We start from the raw sequence: 19,187 nt of genomic DNA, 5'->3' as shown, positions 1-19,187 counted from the left end.
GATGAATAGGTAGTGTTTCAAAATGTTATTATATGATATTTTAATATTTTAGTTAAGTATTATGGCTAATATCCTACTGAATTGTACTGATACTTAATTTATAACTGTAAGTAGGTAGTCATGTACTATGTGTTGATGCTGGGTGCATCTAATGTATAAGATGTTTATTTAGTTATATGAAATGTGTCTTATCTTATGTTTGTTACATACTGTTTCATAACTACTTTCATAGCAATCTTGTAAACTTATTAAGTTATTAGTAAGAGTTATATTAATTTCAATTTCACAAACCTTAAAAGATTACAGTCCGCTCTAGATATTGAAGTATACAAGGGAGCTAATGTGAAATGTAGTTTAATATTTAATAAGGTATTAATTTGTACCTAGTTATGTTATTTTATGTTGGCGGAATATGTTGCAGAATGGAGTTTTTATCCCAACATTAAAAAGTTTATGTCAATATTGTCAACTGTCTTCTTGGAAAATATATCTTTCATTTCCTACGTACATTTTGTATTTTAATTCTATTAATTTACTTATTTGGACCCCAAGGCCCAGGTTTAACCTTTAACAGGTGGAACCCGGAGATTGCAAAACTCCGGAAGGAAACCAGAGCTGTCTTCAATGATGCTAAAAGGACCAATGACTTCGAGCATTACGCGCGAAAACTCACGGAATACAGCAAAGCTGTGAGGAAAGCAAAAAGGAAAGCATGGATGAACCATTGCGATCAAATCAGGTCCATACCGGAAGGCATGAGACTTACAAAGGCACTAGCTGCAACGAAGTCAGTTCCACTCACTTCCATCAGAAGAAGTGACGGAAGAATGACTGAAACGGGGCTAGAAACCCTCAAAGTTATGTGTGACACACACTTCCCAGGCTCGATAATACATCAGAGCGTAACGGACGATGTAGCAACCGGTGCAATGGAACAATCCATCAGCACGACCAGGTACAACTGGGACACGTCTAAAAAGGTAGTAGATCACGATAAGATACAATGGGCACTATCCACATTTCAACCATACAAAGCCCCGGGGCCAGATGGAATCTACCCCATACTACTACAAGAGGGCGCCAATGTACTAATACCGCACTTAGGTAGACTGTACAGAGCGTGCATAGCCTTCGGACACGTACCGCGTGTGTGGAGGATGGTAAAGGTAACGTACTTGCCTAAACCAGGCAAAGCAGATTACACAGAAGCCAAATCATACAGGCCGATAAGTCTGTCATCGTTTTTCCTCAAAACACTGGAGAAACTGGTAGACAGACACATAAGGGATGGTCCTCTTAAGAGGCATCCGCTGCACCAATTGCAGTGTGCGTATCAGCCGGGTAAATCGACTGAAACGGCACTACACCTGGTGACAACCAGAGCGGAACAGGCGATAGAGAACAAAGAACTATGTCTGGCCACTTTTATAGACGTGGAGGGGGCATTTGACCGCACCACGTATCAGGCAATCAATATTGCAGCATCTAAACATGGCATAGAACCAACAATCTGTAGATGGATTGGTACTATGCTAAATAGCCGACTAATAAAATCCTCCCTTATGGGAGATGAAATATTAGCTACGGCTACGAAGGATTGTCCACAGGGTGGGGTTCTCTCACCAACTCTCTGGAGTCTGGTAGTTAACTCACTGTTGGAAGAACTAAACAAAGGCCCAATACATACGGTAGGGTACGCAGATGATTTAGTAATTCTTGTAAACGGGAAATTCCCGGGAACAGTATCGGAAATCATGAATAAAGCACTGAAGCAAGTGGAAAGATGGTGCAACTGTCATCAACTCTCCATAAACCCAGGCAAAACAGTAGTAATACCGTTTACCAGGAAAAAGACCCTTAATGGCATGAAGCAGCTGAAGCTTTATGGAAGGGTACTGGAAATGTCCAATGAAGTGAAATATCTAGGCGTTACACTAGATAAAGAGCTGAACTGGAGAAAGCATGTCGAACTAACAACCACCAAGGCACTTAGAGTGTTTGGAATGTGTAGATCGGCTTATGGCAAAACGTGGGGTCTAAACCCAAAGGTACTAAGATGGATCTATACCATGATGGTAAGGCCTATCATCTTGTACGGATGCCTGGCATGGTGGCCAAGGACACTAAAGAGCACATGCAGGGATGCCCTTATGAAAATACAAAGAACGGCATGCATGGCTATTACTGGTGCGTTTAGAACGACGCCAACAGCGGCGATGGAGGTACTGCTAGACCTCTCGCCGCTACACCTAGTGATACAATCTGAGGCGCGGAAATCGCTACACAGGTTGACCCTAACAGGACTCTGGAGCGATAGCAAGCCAAAGACCAAACACACAAACATGGAATGCGACAATTTCATGAAAAGGATTACGAACATGGGCTGCGATAAGATGCAACCCAAGTTTGTGTTCCATAAGAATTTTAACGTTAAAATTCCAACAAGGGCTGAGTGGACCGAAGGTCTTGAAGCACCAATCTCTGATGAAAACGACATTATATGGTACACAGATGGGTCTAAGACAGAATCTGGTACGGGGGCAGGCATTTATGCAAATGACTTTAGTAGTAGCATAAGCATGGGCAATTACGCCACTGTCTTCCAAGCCGAGACATTCGCTATAATTGCCTGTGTTCATGAGAATATAGTTAGGCGAACCCAAGGGAAGAATATCTATATACTCAGCGACAGTCAGGCCGCTCTCAAAGCGCTCGAAGCTCCCAGAGTGAACTCTAGACTGGTATATAATGGCGTCCAAGCTCTGAACCAGCTTGGAAGGCAAAACAGGGTGCAACTGGTATGGATCCCAGGGCACGAGGGATTCATAGGCAATGAAAATGCAGATGAACTCGCCAGAGCCGGATCTGTAAGTAACCTTATAGGTCCGGAACCATTCGTGGGGCTCTCACAGGGAACCATCACAACGGCTATTAAAGACCATACCAAGACCAAACACCAGGAAGAATGGGATAGTCTGACGGGTCTAAAGCATGCAAAGCTCTTTATGCAAGGAATAGACTCCGGCTGGAGCAAAAAGCTTTGGAAACTTAGCAAAAGACAACTCCAAATCATAACGGGGGTGTTTACTGGCCACTACGGGGTCAAAGGATTTCTGGGCAAGATGGGACACTCTGTCAACACCGATTGTCGTATGTGTGGCGAAGAGGAAGAGACAGTAAGACACTTAATGTGTGAATGTCACGCCCTCGCCAGACAAAGAATGAAGGACTTTGGAGCAGGATACCTGGAACCAAAGGACTTTAAAACGCTACCCATGAGCTCCATCATCCGACACATGGATATGGTGGGAAAAGCTCTTGAGTAGTTGACGGATCTCTTCTAGGGGGTAACTGCACAAAAGATCCCTATGGGTCGAAGTGTATCCGCAAGGGCCCCCGAAAACAATAAGATAAGATAAGATAAGCTCAAGAAGGCTTGTGGGTACTCAGACAACGATATATATTATATATAAATACTTAAATACATAGAAAACACCCACGACTCAGGAACAAATATCTGTATTATCATACAAATAAATGCCCTTACTGGGATTCGAATCCAGGACCATCGGCTTCGCAGGCAGGGTCACTACCCACTAGGCCAGACCGGTCGTCAAACGGTCGGTATGTTGCTACATTATCTTGCCATTCAAATCCTGGAGTGGAGGCATTTTCTTTGTATTATGTTCTAGAACAAACAATAGGGATGTTTCCTGTACTTAAAATAAATTATTTCAAACCGTGCACGAAATAAAGCACCAGATAATTATTAGAAAAACATAGATAGCAGCTATTTTTAAACACAATTTGTATTTAATAAATAGGATTGAAATATAAAAAGTAGGTGAGTTTACCGTGACGTCACTACATTAGTTTTCATATAAATTCCATATTAGAAAATCGTTTTGACAGTTCTAAAAAAGAAGCTGATTTGACTAGTAGGAATGTAGCCTATTCTATTTGTCTTTCTCTTACCTTCTGCAGGTTCCTCCGCCTCTGTCTCTGTCTCATCAGCATTAACACACTTCTCCACAAGTTGTGCTATGGACGAATTGTCTGTGGTCGCCAGATCCATAGACGAGTGGCGTGTATGTTTCTTGGGGCTCTTGATCGATTCCACTGGCTCTATGGTGATTTCCGCTTCGTTTATTAGGTTTTTGTCTTGGCTGTAGAAAAAAAATGGTAAATATTTTATACTAAGTAACTAAGACAAGAATTTTAGACATGTTCAATGTATATTAACAATGAGCTACATTCAAAATAGCCGTCATCGTAATCTTTACAGGTGAATAAAATTCTTCATTTCAATTTACTTATATTTAAAAATCATTACAACAAGACATGGCACTTTGATAGTTTACTGCTTAAAGAAAATCTAATAAACCCGAACATACTATTGTATGAGTATTTCCATCCAAACCTGTAAAACAATTTAAATTACCTTATTTTTTGGAGACTATGACGTCACAGATTCACAACTTATACCACTATGCCCTTAAGCAGCCCTTTGTGGTTAAATAAAGGTAGATGCAACAAATTAATTAAAGATCGACTGGTAGAGAATGCCGTGTAGCATTAAGGCCGCCTTTTGTCACTGTATATTTTTTACTGTGCAATAAAGTCTAACCCCCTTATTCATAAACGTTCACTAAAGTTAACAAGCCGATAATAATCGTTTGTCCCTTTCCATCATACCAATACGTCGGAAAGGGACAAACGATTATTATCAGCTTGTCAACTTTAGTAAACGTTTATGAATAAGGGGGTTAGTGCAGAAAAGTGCTCGAATGGAGACCACGGACTAGCAAGCGCAGCGTAGGACGTCCACCCACAAGATGGACGGACGACCTTGTTAAGGCCGCCGGAGGACGCTGGATGCGGGTCGCTTCCAACCGGCACGTATGGAGGTCCAAGGGGGAGGCCTATGTTCAGCAGTGGACGTCTTATGGCTGAGATGATGAATAGTCTAAATACAATAAATGAATAATAAAATTAAAAATTGAGTACCTATTTCGAAGACTGTCCGCCTTTTTGGCTTCCGCGTCCGTTTCTGGGTCAATGGTCGGGCTGGCGGGTTCCGTCATTGATGATTTCCTTTCCAGTGAGTTAGTGCCTGAGAAAAAAAAAAAGTAAATAACAGATGGACAGATAAAATGTCAAGCTAATTAGGTTACTACTCACGGCTCGATTCGGAAAATGAATTAGATTTCTACTAGACTTCAACAAATTACGATATGGATAATTTAAAGATATTTGTAAGATAAATATGTCAAATTTGACGTTTCCGCGATTCTGGAGGACCGATTTCGACAAGTTTGAACGATTTCGACAAGTTATGACTTAGATACCCAAGTCCCATCTAGTCGACATCTAATGTAGATCTAGTTGATCTCTAAATCGTCTCTAGATCTTGTGGTTATCTCGAAATCCGAATAGGCCTGTTAGAGCATTTAATAACTGGAGTCGCCTTCAAGAGCTTACCTCTCTGTCAAAAAACTTGCACAATTGTGCAAACTTTTGTATGGACTGACATGGCTATTTGTACGTTACGTACAAATCATGTAGAAATAGCAATACATTTGACGTCCCCTCCCCCGCAAATATCGGCAGACAGTTTTGTACAGAAAATGACAGCCATGCCCATAACGTCTCCGGTTACTGAATGCTCTAAGGGTAGGTTCTTTATTGCCTTATAGCGTCTTAAGGCACCGTACGAGAAACGGCAGTTAAATTTGAAGTCGACAAAGAAGAAAAAAAACCGGCCAAGTGCGAGTCGGACTCGCGTTTCTAGGGTTCCCGTACATAAGTCCGACTCACGCTTGACTGCACATTTTTAATAGGTTTTCCTGTCATCTACAGGTAAAGAACTATATTGTGTATTTTTTTCATAATTTTAGACCCAGTAGTTTCGGAGATAAAGGGGTGAATGGTCATTTTTTGGCTATTTTCTTAAATAAATTCGAACCTATGTATTTTAAAATTCTAAAAATAACATGACTATCTTTGGGTCACTAATTTACATATGTGTACCAAATTCCAACTTAAACCACGAGTGATCCTAATAAATAAATAAAGTATAAAGGTTCATTTTTTTCCTTTTGAGGTACGGAACCCTAAAAAAGGATTTCTAGACTACAAAATCAAAATGTTACAGCTAATAAAATCAAATAATATGCAGAGGAGGCGCCGGTACATATCGGTAGCCAACTGCCTCACCATTAAAAAAATTACGTGTTGAGTATGTCTTGATAACCATACTCCGCCGACCGTCGCCGGCCGACGTGCCATCAAAGCGGCAAACACCCTTTTTAAACATGGCGGCCGGGCCACATCACTCTTATAGGAGCTACGGGAAACTAACGATAGCGTGAGGCAGCGGAGGGTACAGCGACATCTAGCGGGAAATGTTGGGACTAATTTGAACTAAAGGTGGTTGGATTTTGATCGATTTTCAATATCGAATTGTGAACAAGGTTTTAAAGGGACACTGATTGCCGGTTGTAAAATACAGATGGCGTTAAAGACTAAATATTATGGTAGTTGATACGTGTTTTGACGTATTTGTCTGGATAGATAGAGTTAGACCAAAGCAGTGTGCAACGATTTTGATAGCAGACGCAGAGAGAGTGTTATTTATACGTCATAATTTCATAGAAGTTTGACGTTTAAAACAACACTTGCACTGCACACAACATAGCACACCACTATCAAAATCGTTGCAGACTTATATTGGTCGAACTCTAGTGCTTGGACGTCAATGTATAACGTATTCTATAGAATATTATGGGGCATTATCTATGAAAAGGGACCTTATTGTCGACGGCGCTTACGCCGCACAGCGTCTTTAATAATGGCGTAAGCGCCATCGTCAATAAGGTCAATTTTCATAGATAACGTCACATATGTCCTAACCGAAAAGTAAACGAGTATTGCTTAAAATTTTACACATAAAAAAACTTGTAAAAGCCATCATAAGGCCCACTTGCACCATCTCACTAACCCGGGGTTAACCGGTTAAACCCGTAGTTACTATGGTTACGAGTACAATTTGACACTGAGTTATCGGTTTAACCGGTTAACCACGGGTTAGTAGGATGGTGCAAGTGGGGCTAAGTGGTATGACACACATAAAGAGGCGAAATCTCACTTAAAATTTAAAGTTGCTTCCAGGGAATCCAGGGTCAAACGGCTTGTCATAAACTTACTATTAGCCGTCGTAATCTTCTTCTTAGGCTTGTCTCTCTTATTCAGCGAGAGGGCAGCAGCAGCGAAAGCGGCGTTATCCTCGGCGGGGAACTGCGGCAGACGCATGAAGATGAGCTGCGTCATGTCGCGGAGGCATTGCTCGGCGTTGCGGCGAAGGAGCTCTGCAAACATTAAAAGATGAAACATATTAAGATGGCGGAAAAGAAAGTAGTGTCACAGTTTAAAAAGTAACAATGGACCGGCGCCCTTGATGTTTGCGTAAATGCCGACACCGCCACAGAAGAAATAATAGTACTACCGTACAGAAAGGGCACTTCCTACAAACCCGAAGTTTGACAGCGATTCAGGGTCGAATCATGTTATCCCTTTCTAATATATAGCAGTATCCCTTTCGGCTATTTAGGGTTGGCAAAATTCAAGTTATTATTTTATCTATGGTCGTGCACGCACAAGGAAGTCAAGTGGTGCCAACCCTAATAATTGCTCGGAGCAATGCTGAGCCGAACGGAGCCGAGTTTGACCGAAGTCAGGAGTGTTTCCTCACTGACACCACATAAGAATACAGTAGAGTTGTCACAGTCTTTTACACAACTGCCCAAAACTTACAAGCATTTCAATTAAAACATGCTAGTCCTGTAAGTAGAACCGAGCTACTAACAATGACGATGTATGCAGCTCGGGTGCGCGCATAGCATACCTGTGAGTCTAGTTTCGAAGCAGATGCGGAAACAGCTCAGCATGATCTCGCATACACTGTCATCTGTCAGCATGGCGCCTTCCGGACTCAGCATTAGCGTACGCAAGACCTGGTAAACATAATTACAAAGCTTTTAGTAGGTTTACCATGGTATGGTAGACCTTATTGTAAGAACTAGGTACTATCGGCCAAAGCCAGAGTCGACCACCTTAAAGGCGCATTTTGTTTGAAGCGGGAACATCTGCCCGAGGCTCTTCAGCTTTCGTCCACCAATGAAATTTGGGGGCGGACCACTAGAATTTCTCTTGAAGTTTTTTGTAAAAAAAATGTGTATGGGTATCGGTCATCTGTTTGAAATGCAACGTCTGGTCATGTCCTTTAGGACCCCAGCAGGTAAACGCAGGTATTCGATGCTTGTATGTGCTATCCATGGTGCTATTCATTAAAACAAGATTCTCTTCTTCCTCTCGTTATCCCGGCATTTCGCCACGGCTCATGAGCCTGGGGTCCGCTTGACAACTGATCCCATGATTTGACGTAGGCACTAGTTTATACGAAAGCGACTGCCATCTGACCTTCCAAACCAGAGGGTAAACTAGGCCTTATTGGGATTAGTCCGGTTTCCTCACGATGTTTTCCTTCACCGAAAAGCGACAGGTAAATATCAAATGATATTTCGTACATAAGTTCCGAAAAACTCATTGGTACGAGCCGGGGTTTGAACCCGCGACCTCCAGATTGCCAGTCGCACGCTCTCACCGCTGGCCACCAGCTGGCTTGCTTCTTCGTTTCAGCGCTCATTCGTTAAAATAAGATTATCGTTCAAAAAATGGTGATTACCTGTAATATTTTCATAAGCACAACACCGTCCGACGAATGGTCGGTGCCGACAAACCGTGCATGTGTAACCGCGTCAGCGATGTCTTCCACGGTGGCTGGCACACTGGGATGCGTCGGATCTGAAATTAAAAGTGTAATGTGGTGTATGTATGTATTATTAATCTATATTTATGTATTAATGCCATATTTATTAAAGAATCGTGTGATATATGTATGTATGTACATTGTATATATTTTGTTTCTAGATAAGTTCTCTTTTGGTTTTCTAATGCACCGCCTACAATATTTTCTGCTTGGCCTTAAGGTTGACTGGTAGAGAATGCCTCATGGCATTAAGTTCGCCTTTTGTACATTAAGTTATTCTTTTGTGCAATAAAGTTTTAAATAAATAAATAATGTGTAGAATAAAAAGTTACAAAAGTGTATGAAAAACTACACATTTTTATTTGCGTACAGATGGCGCTACTGTGTGATATTAGTTAAAACCATAGACTTATATAGACGGTCAAGCAGATCTTGTCAGTAGAAAAAGGCGGCAAATTTGAAAAATGTAGGCGCGAAAGGATATCGGCCCATAGAAAATTTGAATTTCGCGCCTTTTTTTACTGACAAGATCTGCTTGACCAGCTATAATATATAAAGACGGTGTCTCAGCGAGCTGTCACTGTTGCCACTTTTGTTTAGTGTACGGTTAACAATGAGGCCCACGTTGCTGTAGCCATGTCGATAAAGTCATATCGATAAACTATCGACATTTCTTGCAATTTAAATTTTACTTCAAAGGCTTAACGATACCTAAAATGACCAAAAATGCTTTTATTCTTTATTGTGGTTATCAGATCACAATTTTATAGTCACGCCCCAGCAGGGAACCAAGGGAAAGTTCAGATATTTAATTAAAATACATAAATACCTCCTAAAATAGGTGTTCCGCAATAATTGAATTATATTATTATATTATAATATATTCATTATCCATTGGCATTTCAATTATGTTTATGTTTAACGAAGATATTGAAGCTTCAATTAATCGCTATTTCGTTCCGCTGTGTAGCGTTTATCGATATATAACATGATTAAAATCGACTTTTCACATCCCTAAAAGAGCACACATATACGCTTTTACGCACACATACACAGCCTGGGCGCATCAAGAAAGGCAACACTTGATTTGAAGTCCACCTTGTCAACAGTATGGTTGTCCTTTTTTGACAAACGGCATTTTAAAAGAGCGAGGAGAGAGAAATGATACTAGTTGCTGCGTCGTGAAAGAGAACAGAAAACGTTGGGCCCTTGGTTAAAACAAGCAGCAGTGTCGCCATCTGCACAGATAGTTATAGGAACCTCTTATAATTTTTTATTTGAACGAAAATTATTTATAATGTATAAAAGACTTTTTTAATAATTCAATATTATACAAGAATTAAATAATTACGAAGTAATTGAAAGATATTTATTAATTTAATCAATTTGTGTAAATTACAATATACACGTCTTAAAACGTAGCTCAAACGGCGCGGCACGGTGACGTTTAGATTTTGAGGTTATGTCAATTGAGTGACGTGCTACGCGAACTAGCACTATATCGTTTTATGTATTGTATTAATAACTAGTATTAACTATATCAAATTTAAGTTAAATTAATAATAAAATGACTCCAGACAATACGATACGTGTGGGGGAGTACATAGTTATACAGAAGCAAAACTATAGGAAGCTACACAAATTCAATAAAACGGACTCTTGTATCAACATAGGACGGGACAGCGTTAATCTAACTGGTATAGAAGGCTGCCGGTTCCAATCTGTGTTTAAACTAATCCCAAAAGGCGGGAAAAGGACTAAGGAATTCTCTGTACAGCTAACAGAAGAGGCTGGCGATTTAAAAGACGAAATTAACGTCAAAACATCGGGCACGGACAACAGAAACATTACTGATGACGGTCAATCGCAAAAACTATCCTATTCCGAGATTGAGGAGCTGAGAAACGACGCTAAAAAGGCATCGGACATTGTAGAAACTTTGATATCAAATTCAAACACTTTCTCAAATAAAACTGAGTTTTCTCAAGAAAAATATTTGAGGAAGAAGGAGAAGAAGTATTTTGAATACATTCAAATTCTTAAGCCGAATCTGCGCATGATATCAGAGATAATGTACAAGTTGGAGCCGGGGAAAATACAGAATATCCGTATTGACACATTATCACAAATTATTACAGCTGTTAACATCCAATCGGAAGGAGTCCATCTTTTATATGATTCCGGGTCAAATGGTTTGCTAGCTGCCGCATTATTGAGTGCTATAGGCGAATCTAATGATGGAAAGCTAATACATATGCATCCAGGCAACATGTCACAGAAACAAGCATTATTAGCCATGAATTACAAAGAGGAACAATCAAGCCGATGTATCTCTGTTAATATTTACTCTGTATTAAGACAGTTTTACCAGGGTTGTGACACACATGACACTAATGAGAAAACTGAGCACAACAGCTTGAAAAGGAAGGCCGAGAGTCCTGAAATTCAAAGTAAAATACCTAAACTTGAAGAAAATGTACAAGAGAATATAGAAACTAAACCAGATACAGAGGAAAAGGTAACTGATAATTCAGAAACAAAAGAAAATGATGACAAGCCAAAAGAGTTTAAAAAACCTAAATGGCATTTTGACAACATTACTTCAGCTGAATTGCTAAAAGGCAAAGTGGATTCTTTAGTGATTGCTTGTAAAGAGGACCCGCAGAATTTATTTGATGAACTGGTGCAGTTTGTTAAGCCGGGACGGCCATTTGCTATTTATTATACAGTGGCGGAGCCCTTGCAGAAGATGTATATGAATTTAAAGATAAGAAGCAATGTTGCTGCACTTAAACTGTCTTGTAATTGGATGAGGAATTATCAGGTGCATATCTTTTAATTAACCTAAGCTTTATTTCCATATCTACTTTTTTATTTCTTTTTGGGATCTTTAACTCATACTAAATTTAGTATTAAATTTTCAAGATCCTATAAAAAAAGTTAATACTTTAAATATGAGATCATAAACTGACAATTAGTAAAAAGTATAACTAGTTACTTAAATCATATTTTCATAGTATAGTAATGTGAAGTCAAGCTCATCCATTGCAATAAGGTGACAAAATCTATTACAATATTTAACTATTTATGAACTTAACTGTACCCTCTGTCACTTCTTACAGAGTTAGCTTAACTCTCTTCATTTCTAGGTCTCAAAGATTTTTATTTTTTTTATATTTTTGTTCTAGGTTCTGCCTGACCGGACACACCCTGAGGTGATGATGAATGGAGCCAGTGGATTCCTGTTGACCGGCTATGTTTTGAAATAAAGTCAAATATGGCTATTTATAAGTTTTATTTAACACTTGCCTCTGCTGCCAACTTTGTCCGTATAGAAATTATTAAACCGAACCCCTTACTACTTTCATACTATATTGTAAAGTCTATTCACCCTTAGGTGTTCAATTCTGGTATAATATTGTAAGACCCAAGCCAATTTTTGCACTATTGAATTTGGAACTTTCTTTTATTTCTATGAGAGTTCATAACTTAAATTTAATTTGCAATTGTGCAAGTACGCAGGGACTTATTTGCAAACAAGCAGTTCAACTATTTTTGATTCATAAAGAACAAACATAAAACTTTCACATAAATTAGTATAATAGCATGTAGGTAAAATACTGCACCACTTCACATCAGTAAACTAATTGATGGTTATTTTAATGTCAATAGTAAACTTTTATTTCATGTACATGCATTTATACTTTTTACAACTGATCAGTGGCGTAGCTAACATGGGTGGCACCCGGTGCGGAAGTTGTGGGTGTCACCCCAAAATTCAATCAAAATTGTAAAATATAATTAAAAAGAGTAATTTGTTAAGTAGCTCAGGATTTACTCCATCGCTTTCATTTTACGAATTTTTAAAGGTGGCACTACTGATGTTCACGGTCAGGTGTCACTCCTAAATGGGTGACACCCAGGGGCGGACCGCCCTCCGCCCCCCCCCAAGCTACGCCACTGCAACTGATAGTCCAGACATGTAATCTTAGTTAAAAGTGTTAAATCTATTTTACTTTTTGTGTAAATAAAAAATTACTAGAAAAAATACACACACATGAAAGGTAAAAAGGAAGGTTATGGAATAATATTAACATCAATAAATTGCTCTGATAATTAGATTAAGATTAATTAATTATGATTCATAAGAGCTTGTTGTGTGTTGAGCTTTGTGTACCAAAAAGTCAAAGAGCTGGCGCAGGATAGGGAAAGCTGGAAGATACTCCACCGACAAGAGAATACCTCTTAAGTTAATGATGATGAAGAGCTTGTTGCTAGGCCTACATGAATGAAGTATATTTTGAGTTTGGTGTTTTGCCAATTTCAGAATAGAATAGTGAAAACAACTAGCTAGCACTTGAATTGAAGTACATAGTAAAGATAAGAAGATAAACTCAATGCCATTCTACTTTCTAAAAACCAATACATTCATTCATAGTGTTAATGTGAAGGAAAGATCACTTATAGTATAGAAAACTCTGGGTTAAGCTTATTTTACATAGGTAATTCTACTTTCATGGCAAGAATATAGAATCTTCAATAACAGTATCAAGACTTTCTGTCTAAACTTTGATTGGAATATTCAAGAAAATGAAAATATGTGCAAAAAAAGAATAATTAAACAGATTATGAGAATTTGTCAGTATAAAGATTAAAAATGTAATAATGTGTAAATTTCCTTACCTATCAGTCCATATGATAAAAACTTGTTTATAGCAGACAGAGCAAGGCTAGTCACAGGTCCTGTTGTCTCCTTGCTTCTAATAACTTCTAGAAACGGGCCCAGATACGTCGGAGGGTCCAGCAATCTCAGATCATCCACTTGGTTCAGTATAGTTTTGAGATCTTGAAAGGTACGCATAAGTACGTCATATTCCTCATTAGGGAAGGAATGAGAGCCCCAGCGAGTGCTCCGCCGCATCGCCGTGACCAGCATCGCCATCTCCCCCTGCACCACGAAGATTCCATTTCCAGGGAGCGACATTCTGCCTCTTACTTCAAGTACAGCTGAGAACTATCAACACTTAGAAAACTACGTTGCTGCGCGCGATCGTCAGCTTAACTACATATTTGCACTGCACTGCTTGTACTGATACAACTCACTTGTGTAATTTTTGATCAAACAAACACTTATTAGCATTTATAATACACAATTTAGTGGAATATTTCAATTTGATTAACAAATTCCATCACGATCATGTTGACGTTTCATAAATTTAGTGCTACTACTGCCCGCTAGAGGTCGTGGCAATAAATGACGTTTTGCAATATAGATACTAGGTTTTTTAGCCAATCGATAGTCATTTAATCGATAGAATACGATTATTCTTTGTCTATGAGTCTTATTATTTAATGACAGCGTTTTACACAAAAATAAAACGCTAATTAAATAACTTACCCTATTCGGAACCTAATAATAATATTGAGAATGGCAACCCTGTTGTCGGTCGTATTGTCCTTTTCTAGCATATACGTCCCTCTCTCTCCCACACTCCCACCACACAGCAGTTTGCTTTTTGGCGGTTGTCGCAAAAACAAATTTCCAACTCATTGTCTCAAAATTATACATATTTACACCAGGCAGGATTAAAACTTTAGGTTCCGAATAGGGTAAGTTATTTAATTAGCGTTTTATTTTTGTGTAAAACGCTGTCATTAAAGAACTGTACCGCTATTCGGAACCTAATAATAATATTGAGACGTGTTTGTTATCGCCTGGTGGTGGGAAGACGCCAAGCCAATGTGATTTATACATGTACTTATTATGTATATGTAATATTATTCTATTATGAGTGTTTAATTAATTATGCAGTACACCCTTTATTTTAACACCCGTGAGGAGAGAGGTATTTAGTAAAGCATACAATTTGATATTCCATTGTATAATGATACTAACTTAGCATTTTATATACGTACTTAATGTACTTATAAATGTTCAAAAGAATAAGTGAGTCACCACAAGGGTGCTATACTGGTACTTAATTACATGAAAACTGGGTAAAAAAAAAAGATGTGATAGGTCAGTCTACTCTTCAAGGAGCATACAACATCTGTTATAAGGAGTAATGTAATTCAAGTATGAGAAGATAAAAATAATAAAGTACTAGAGTAGTTTTTATTTATAAGTAGCAATTATTATCAAATTTGATAATAATTATCTATAATAGTAAAGTAAGCAGTTGCAGGAATATAACAAGGACAGGACCTTTCTTATTTCCAGAATCCCTCGGGATTAAGTAGACGAATATTTTAATTATTCTTTATATCACTATCACCACAAAGTTAATAAAATTAGGTACTTGTTGAAATGTCATAGAGAATCACTAAATTTCTTTAATGACTGTAAGCCATATACTTTGTTATAGGTTATAGCTATAAAATGCATTTAACCCTTTTAAACGCTTTACCTGGCTTTACTAACGAGAACGCGAGTCAATGTACCTAAATAAACCTTACTTGAAAGTGTGAAGGTTACTTTGAGAGCTTAAGCCACAACATTCATGTGTTCACTGCGCTGTGAGCACTAGTTATGACGCTTTTTGGTGTTCTTAGCGTTCAAATGGTTAATGTAGAATTGCCACAGAACTTTACCAATGATATTTGCAGAGTCATTCTAATTAAACTCATGTTTAGCTATCATAACCTTAATTTTACTCATTAATTTGTATATATGTAGTAAGAGTAATTTCTCAGTGGTTTACTTTATCTGGTGCCTACTGGTAGACATAAGCCTTGAAACTTTATTGGTTCTGACCGCTAAAGAGGCTTAATTTCTGTAAACTATTCATAGACATTGCTTAATTCTGAATATTCAGTGTGTAAATTATAAGGAATAAGATACTTAATTCGAAACCCTAGCTCATCGCATAGGTGCTTTTAACCGATATACAAATTTATGTACTTATTTCGTGATTTTACATTATTTGCAATAACTGTGCGAAACCAGGGGGTCCCCGACCTTTTGCCGGGCGCCCGTGGCCCAAAGCCAACAGCGCAGAGACCCTTTAAGAGGGACCTATTTCATCCAATGCTAGAATCAGCACTTTGTCGAATCTATTAGATATTTAGGTATACTTATCCTCCTTATGAACTAAGGATAATTGTACCTTGTTTATATTTCAATAATAGCAAGATTGTAAATGTTATTATATATTCTGAAATATAATATTACTGAATTTGGGCCAGTGTACTTTTGTATACTATATCTCTGGCCTACTATATAGGATAGTCTAATAACGTCCCGCCTCCTGGGAGGCAATATACAGAGTTCTTGCATATATATTCCCGATAGCGCTAAGTGGTGGGGACCTAGTTTACCGACACTTGACTACATGAAATTATTGTGTACATTTTTTTACAGGTCTCGAGCGAGAAGGGTACCTATATATAGGTTGAGGTCCTTAACTTGTGGATTTGGTAGGAGCAAGACACAGACGGGGTGTAAATTAATTGATCCACCATGTTTCAAGAGATTCATGTGCATTGATGCCTTGGTTACACTGTATAGACAGACTATATAACTCTTTGGCAGAGTTTTGCCAACATATTATAATAAATGACTGCATTTGTTTGGGTGTACTTGTTCCACGACAAAGACATATTTATATCTATTACAATGTATTTTCGAAAAGTACTCGCGTTTCAAAATAGCTTCGCCTTTTCGCAAGGCCTGTTTCCCATTTTTATTGTGCAAAGCAAACCGTATCACAATGCTATAATTTTGTATAAATTGATAACTAGAGGGTCATGCCCTAGACGTGACCGCCGAAGTTATACTAGTTAGAACCGTTCGTGCAAACCATTAAGTCACTGTTTATTAAAAACCTTATGTCGTGGGTACATTACATTCCACGGTGGGTACATTTGTTAAACGTATAGTATCAAACTATGATGAATAATGATAAGTGAATTAAGTGATAACAATATTTGGTCCGTGCATAGAAGCGCGTGCCCTTGAGATTAGGGCATGGGTAGTTTAAAATAAACTTAATCTGTGCATAGGAGCACTTACGATCAAGGTGGTTCAAATTTTCAAGGGTCACAAGACAGACATAAAGGTGTAAAATAAATCATTCATAAACGCCCCGTTAGGTCAGTTTTGTATATTTTTATTTCTAACATGCTTGTGCAGCACATGACAATTTTCCTATACCATGCCAGTCAGGAATATAACAATTAAATAGGTAACCTTGGTTATATCGTGTACCTCATAGGTAGGTACTCTTAAACATGTTAACTGAAAAACTAGTGCTCTCGAGGCAAATATAATTTATATTAATTTCTAGTCTGCCATAGCAGGCATAGACTTCAAAGATTTTTAGATATTCATAGGGCCGCTAAACGGAACCCTTTGTACACCTTGAGCAGACTCTTTGTGCTCTTGTAATTTTATTTTCACACCATGAGTGATATTAAACATAGCTTATTTCAGAATTGAACCGTAAGCTATGTCGTGTCGTGAGCTTAAGTGAGCCTGATTTAATTAGAGTCCACAGAGTAGTTATCTGGACCTTGGACGATTGACCACACCTTATTCTAATTATCAATATTGTGCCTGGGCTTGTGGTAGAATTTAGGTGACTAAATCTCTTAGTATTATCTATGCCACCCACATTATGAGGCTTAGCGTCTCCAGACCACAATTTTAAAAGTATTAGGGTGCAAAGATTTTTTCATCTTTAAAATAAAAATGAGTCGAGATAGGCCTGGAATCTTATGTTATTTTATACCTATTATATTATAATTTTAGAAATGTTCATTAGTCCAATTTTGGGTTTAGCCAATAGGGTGTTCGGGACCCTTAAAAAAGATTGGTAAACAAAAATGAAAACTCGAATAACGAAGCCTTGCCTATTTCGACTGATTTTTACCCAGAACATTATTTTGTTAGAACCCTTTTACTTTCTCTAAGAGGAGGTATTTACATATTCATTTTTTTTTTTTTTTTTAATAATTTATAATTGTGGTCTAGCCTGTGTTATTACCATATCATTTAAATTCCTGACATGCCTTGCGCAGGCTTACATAGGTTGTAATATCATCATCAATAACTTGACATCAGTTTGTAAATGAATCAAAGATTCTTTGGCACACCTTACGCAGGTGGAAACATGGCAGCCTTGCGCAGGCTTAGATAGGTACACAACATATTGGTTTCATCACAAATAACTTGACGTTAGTTTGTGACTGAATAACAGATTCTCTTAGGCACACCTTACGCAGGTGGAACCATAACAGACATAGGCTTAAGAATATCATTCAAATGAAGTTTATGGGTAATATTCCCTTAGTTGCGAGTTCCTCGCTCGACAAGGGGAAAGGATTTACTTTAATAGGCACTTTTAGAAAGTGTCATTCACGGTGACGCGCAGATTTGCCATAACTAAACTTTAACTCTACAGTTAGCGAATATAATTTGACAATATGAATGAAGCAAACCATGCGTCTTCGTCAATGAATCAATCTAAAGATTCCCATATCGTTAATGCCCTTTCAAGTCACAGGCTTCCGATTTTATTTAAAACGTTTACAAGTGTAGGTACTATTTATGTAGGTAGGTAGGTAGGCTTAAAGATTGACCCTCTTGTATGTAGTTACATATAGAATAATGAAGTTATTCAAATCCAAAATAATACAAGCACATATAGCAACTACATGCAAGAGTTCTTTTCTTTAACCTTTTAAACCGTTAGTAAGTACCTGTTATTTATTTAAAAAGATACCTATCTACCTACATTTTAACAATTTTTTTTTTTTTTTTTTTTTAATCAAAGATCTAGTTGGAGAGATATAAGTTGGTAATAAGGAGCGAAATACTTAAGGATTTCCATGACATTCTTGCGCAGAGCCATGCTAATCTCTCTCTTTGTCTAGTCAGATTTAAGTTTACGTACTGTCGAAGTACTCACTTTCCACAAAAATAAATGCAATGCTTGCGATGTAGGTTTGTTCGTTACCTTGCGTCCCTCAGAGCGGAAATAGAAGCCCCGCGAAGCGGGGCTTCGTCGACTCCCAAGCGGGTACACGTTATTTATCAGCAAGTTTATTACCAAAAAATTCATTTTGCAATATTATATTTAACCCGGAACGGGATAAAACGACAAGTTGCTGATGGATACTTGGATAGATAAAACCTACACGTCTATAAGCTTCTATCTGAATACTTAGTTCTACGTAACACGTATTAACTATCCGATCCTTTCGTATTCGAAAACACAAATCACTTAAAAACTGAAGGGTATGCCTCCACACATCACCATTTAAGTGTTATAATTTCAACCGTTACTATAGACACACAAAGATTTAAGTAAACTAATAAGACTCAGAAGAGACTTAATGTAGGTATAAAATTAATTAAATT

General features: G+C 38.1%; 2 protein-coding genes and 1 non-coding gene across 4 annotated transcripts in view; 1 reads left to right on the top strand and 2 right to left on the bottom strand.

Annotated features, from left to right (window-relative positions):
• Positions 1–14,041, bottom strand: part of LOC134672805 (Golgi-specific brefeldin A-resistance guanine nucleotide exchange factor 1) — a 70,191-nt gene extending 56,150 nt beyond the window's left edge. Inside the window, exons 1-6 of the mRNA XM_063530765.1 lie at positions 13,511–14,041; positions 8,744–8,862; positions 7,904–8,012; positions 7,206–7,367; positions 5,008–5,113; positions 3,976–4,166 (exon numbers count right to left, since the gene is read on the bottom strand). Of these exons, the coding sequence (XP_063386835.1) occupies positions 3,976–4,166; positions 5,008–5,113; positions 7,206–7,367; positions 7,904–8,012; positions 8,744–8,862; positions 13,511–13,811 (988 nt within the window). The 5' untranslated portion in view covers positions 13,812–14,041. The remainder of the gene's footprint in view (positions 1–3,975; positions 4,167–5,007; positions 5,114–7,205; positions 7,368–7,903; positions 8,013–8,743; positions 8,863–13,510) is intronic.
• LOC134673015 (U11 spliceosomal RNA) lies at positions 6,180–6,310 on the bottom strand. The gene has a single exon (XR_010099403.1). It is a non-coding gene; the product is annotated as a U11 spliceosomal RNA (small nuclear RNA).
• Positions 10,318–19,187, top strand: part of LOC134672787 (tRNA (adenine(58)-N(1))-methyltransferase non-catalytic subunit TRM6) — a 193,673-nt gene continuing 184,803 nt past the window's right edge. The window contains exons 1-2 of one of the 2 annotated variants that reach the window (XM_063530732.1): positions 10,318–11,651; positions 12,016–12,099. In XM_063530732.1, coding sequence (XP_063386802.1) covers positions 10,395–11,651; positions 12,016–12,096 — 1,338 coding nt within the window. In that variant the 5' untranslated portion in view covers positions 10,318–10,394 and the 3' untranslated portion in view covers positions 12,097–12,099. The remainder of the gene's footprint in view (positions 11,652–12,015; positions 12,100–19,187) is intronic. The other variant, XM_063530731.1, reaches the window with a different exon arrangement.

The sequence above is a fragment of the Cydia fagiglandana genome, chromosome 17 (assembly GCF_963556715.1).
Source record: "Cydia fagiglandana chromosome 17, ilCydFagi1.1, whole genome shotgun sequence".
Classification (NCBI taxonomy): domain Eukaryota; kingdom Metazoa; phylum Arthropoda; class Insecta; order Lepidoptera; family Tortricidae; genus Cydia; species Cydia fagiglandana.
Note: the sequence above shows the minus strand (reverse complement) of the source record. Positions and strands in the feature narration are given on the sequence as shown.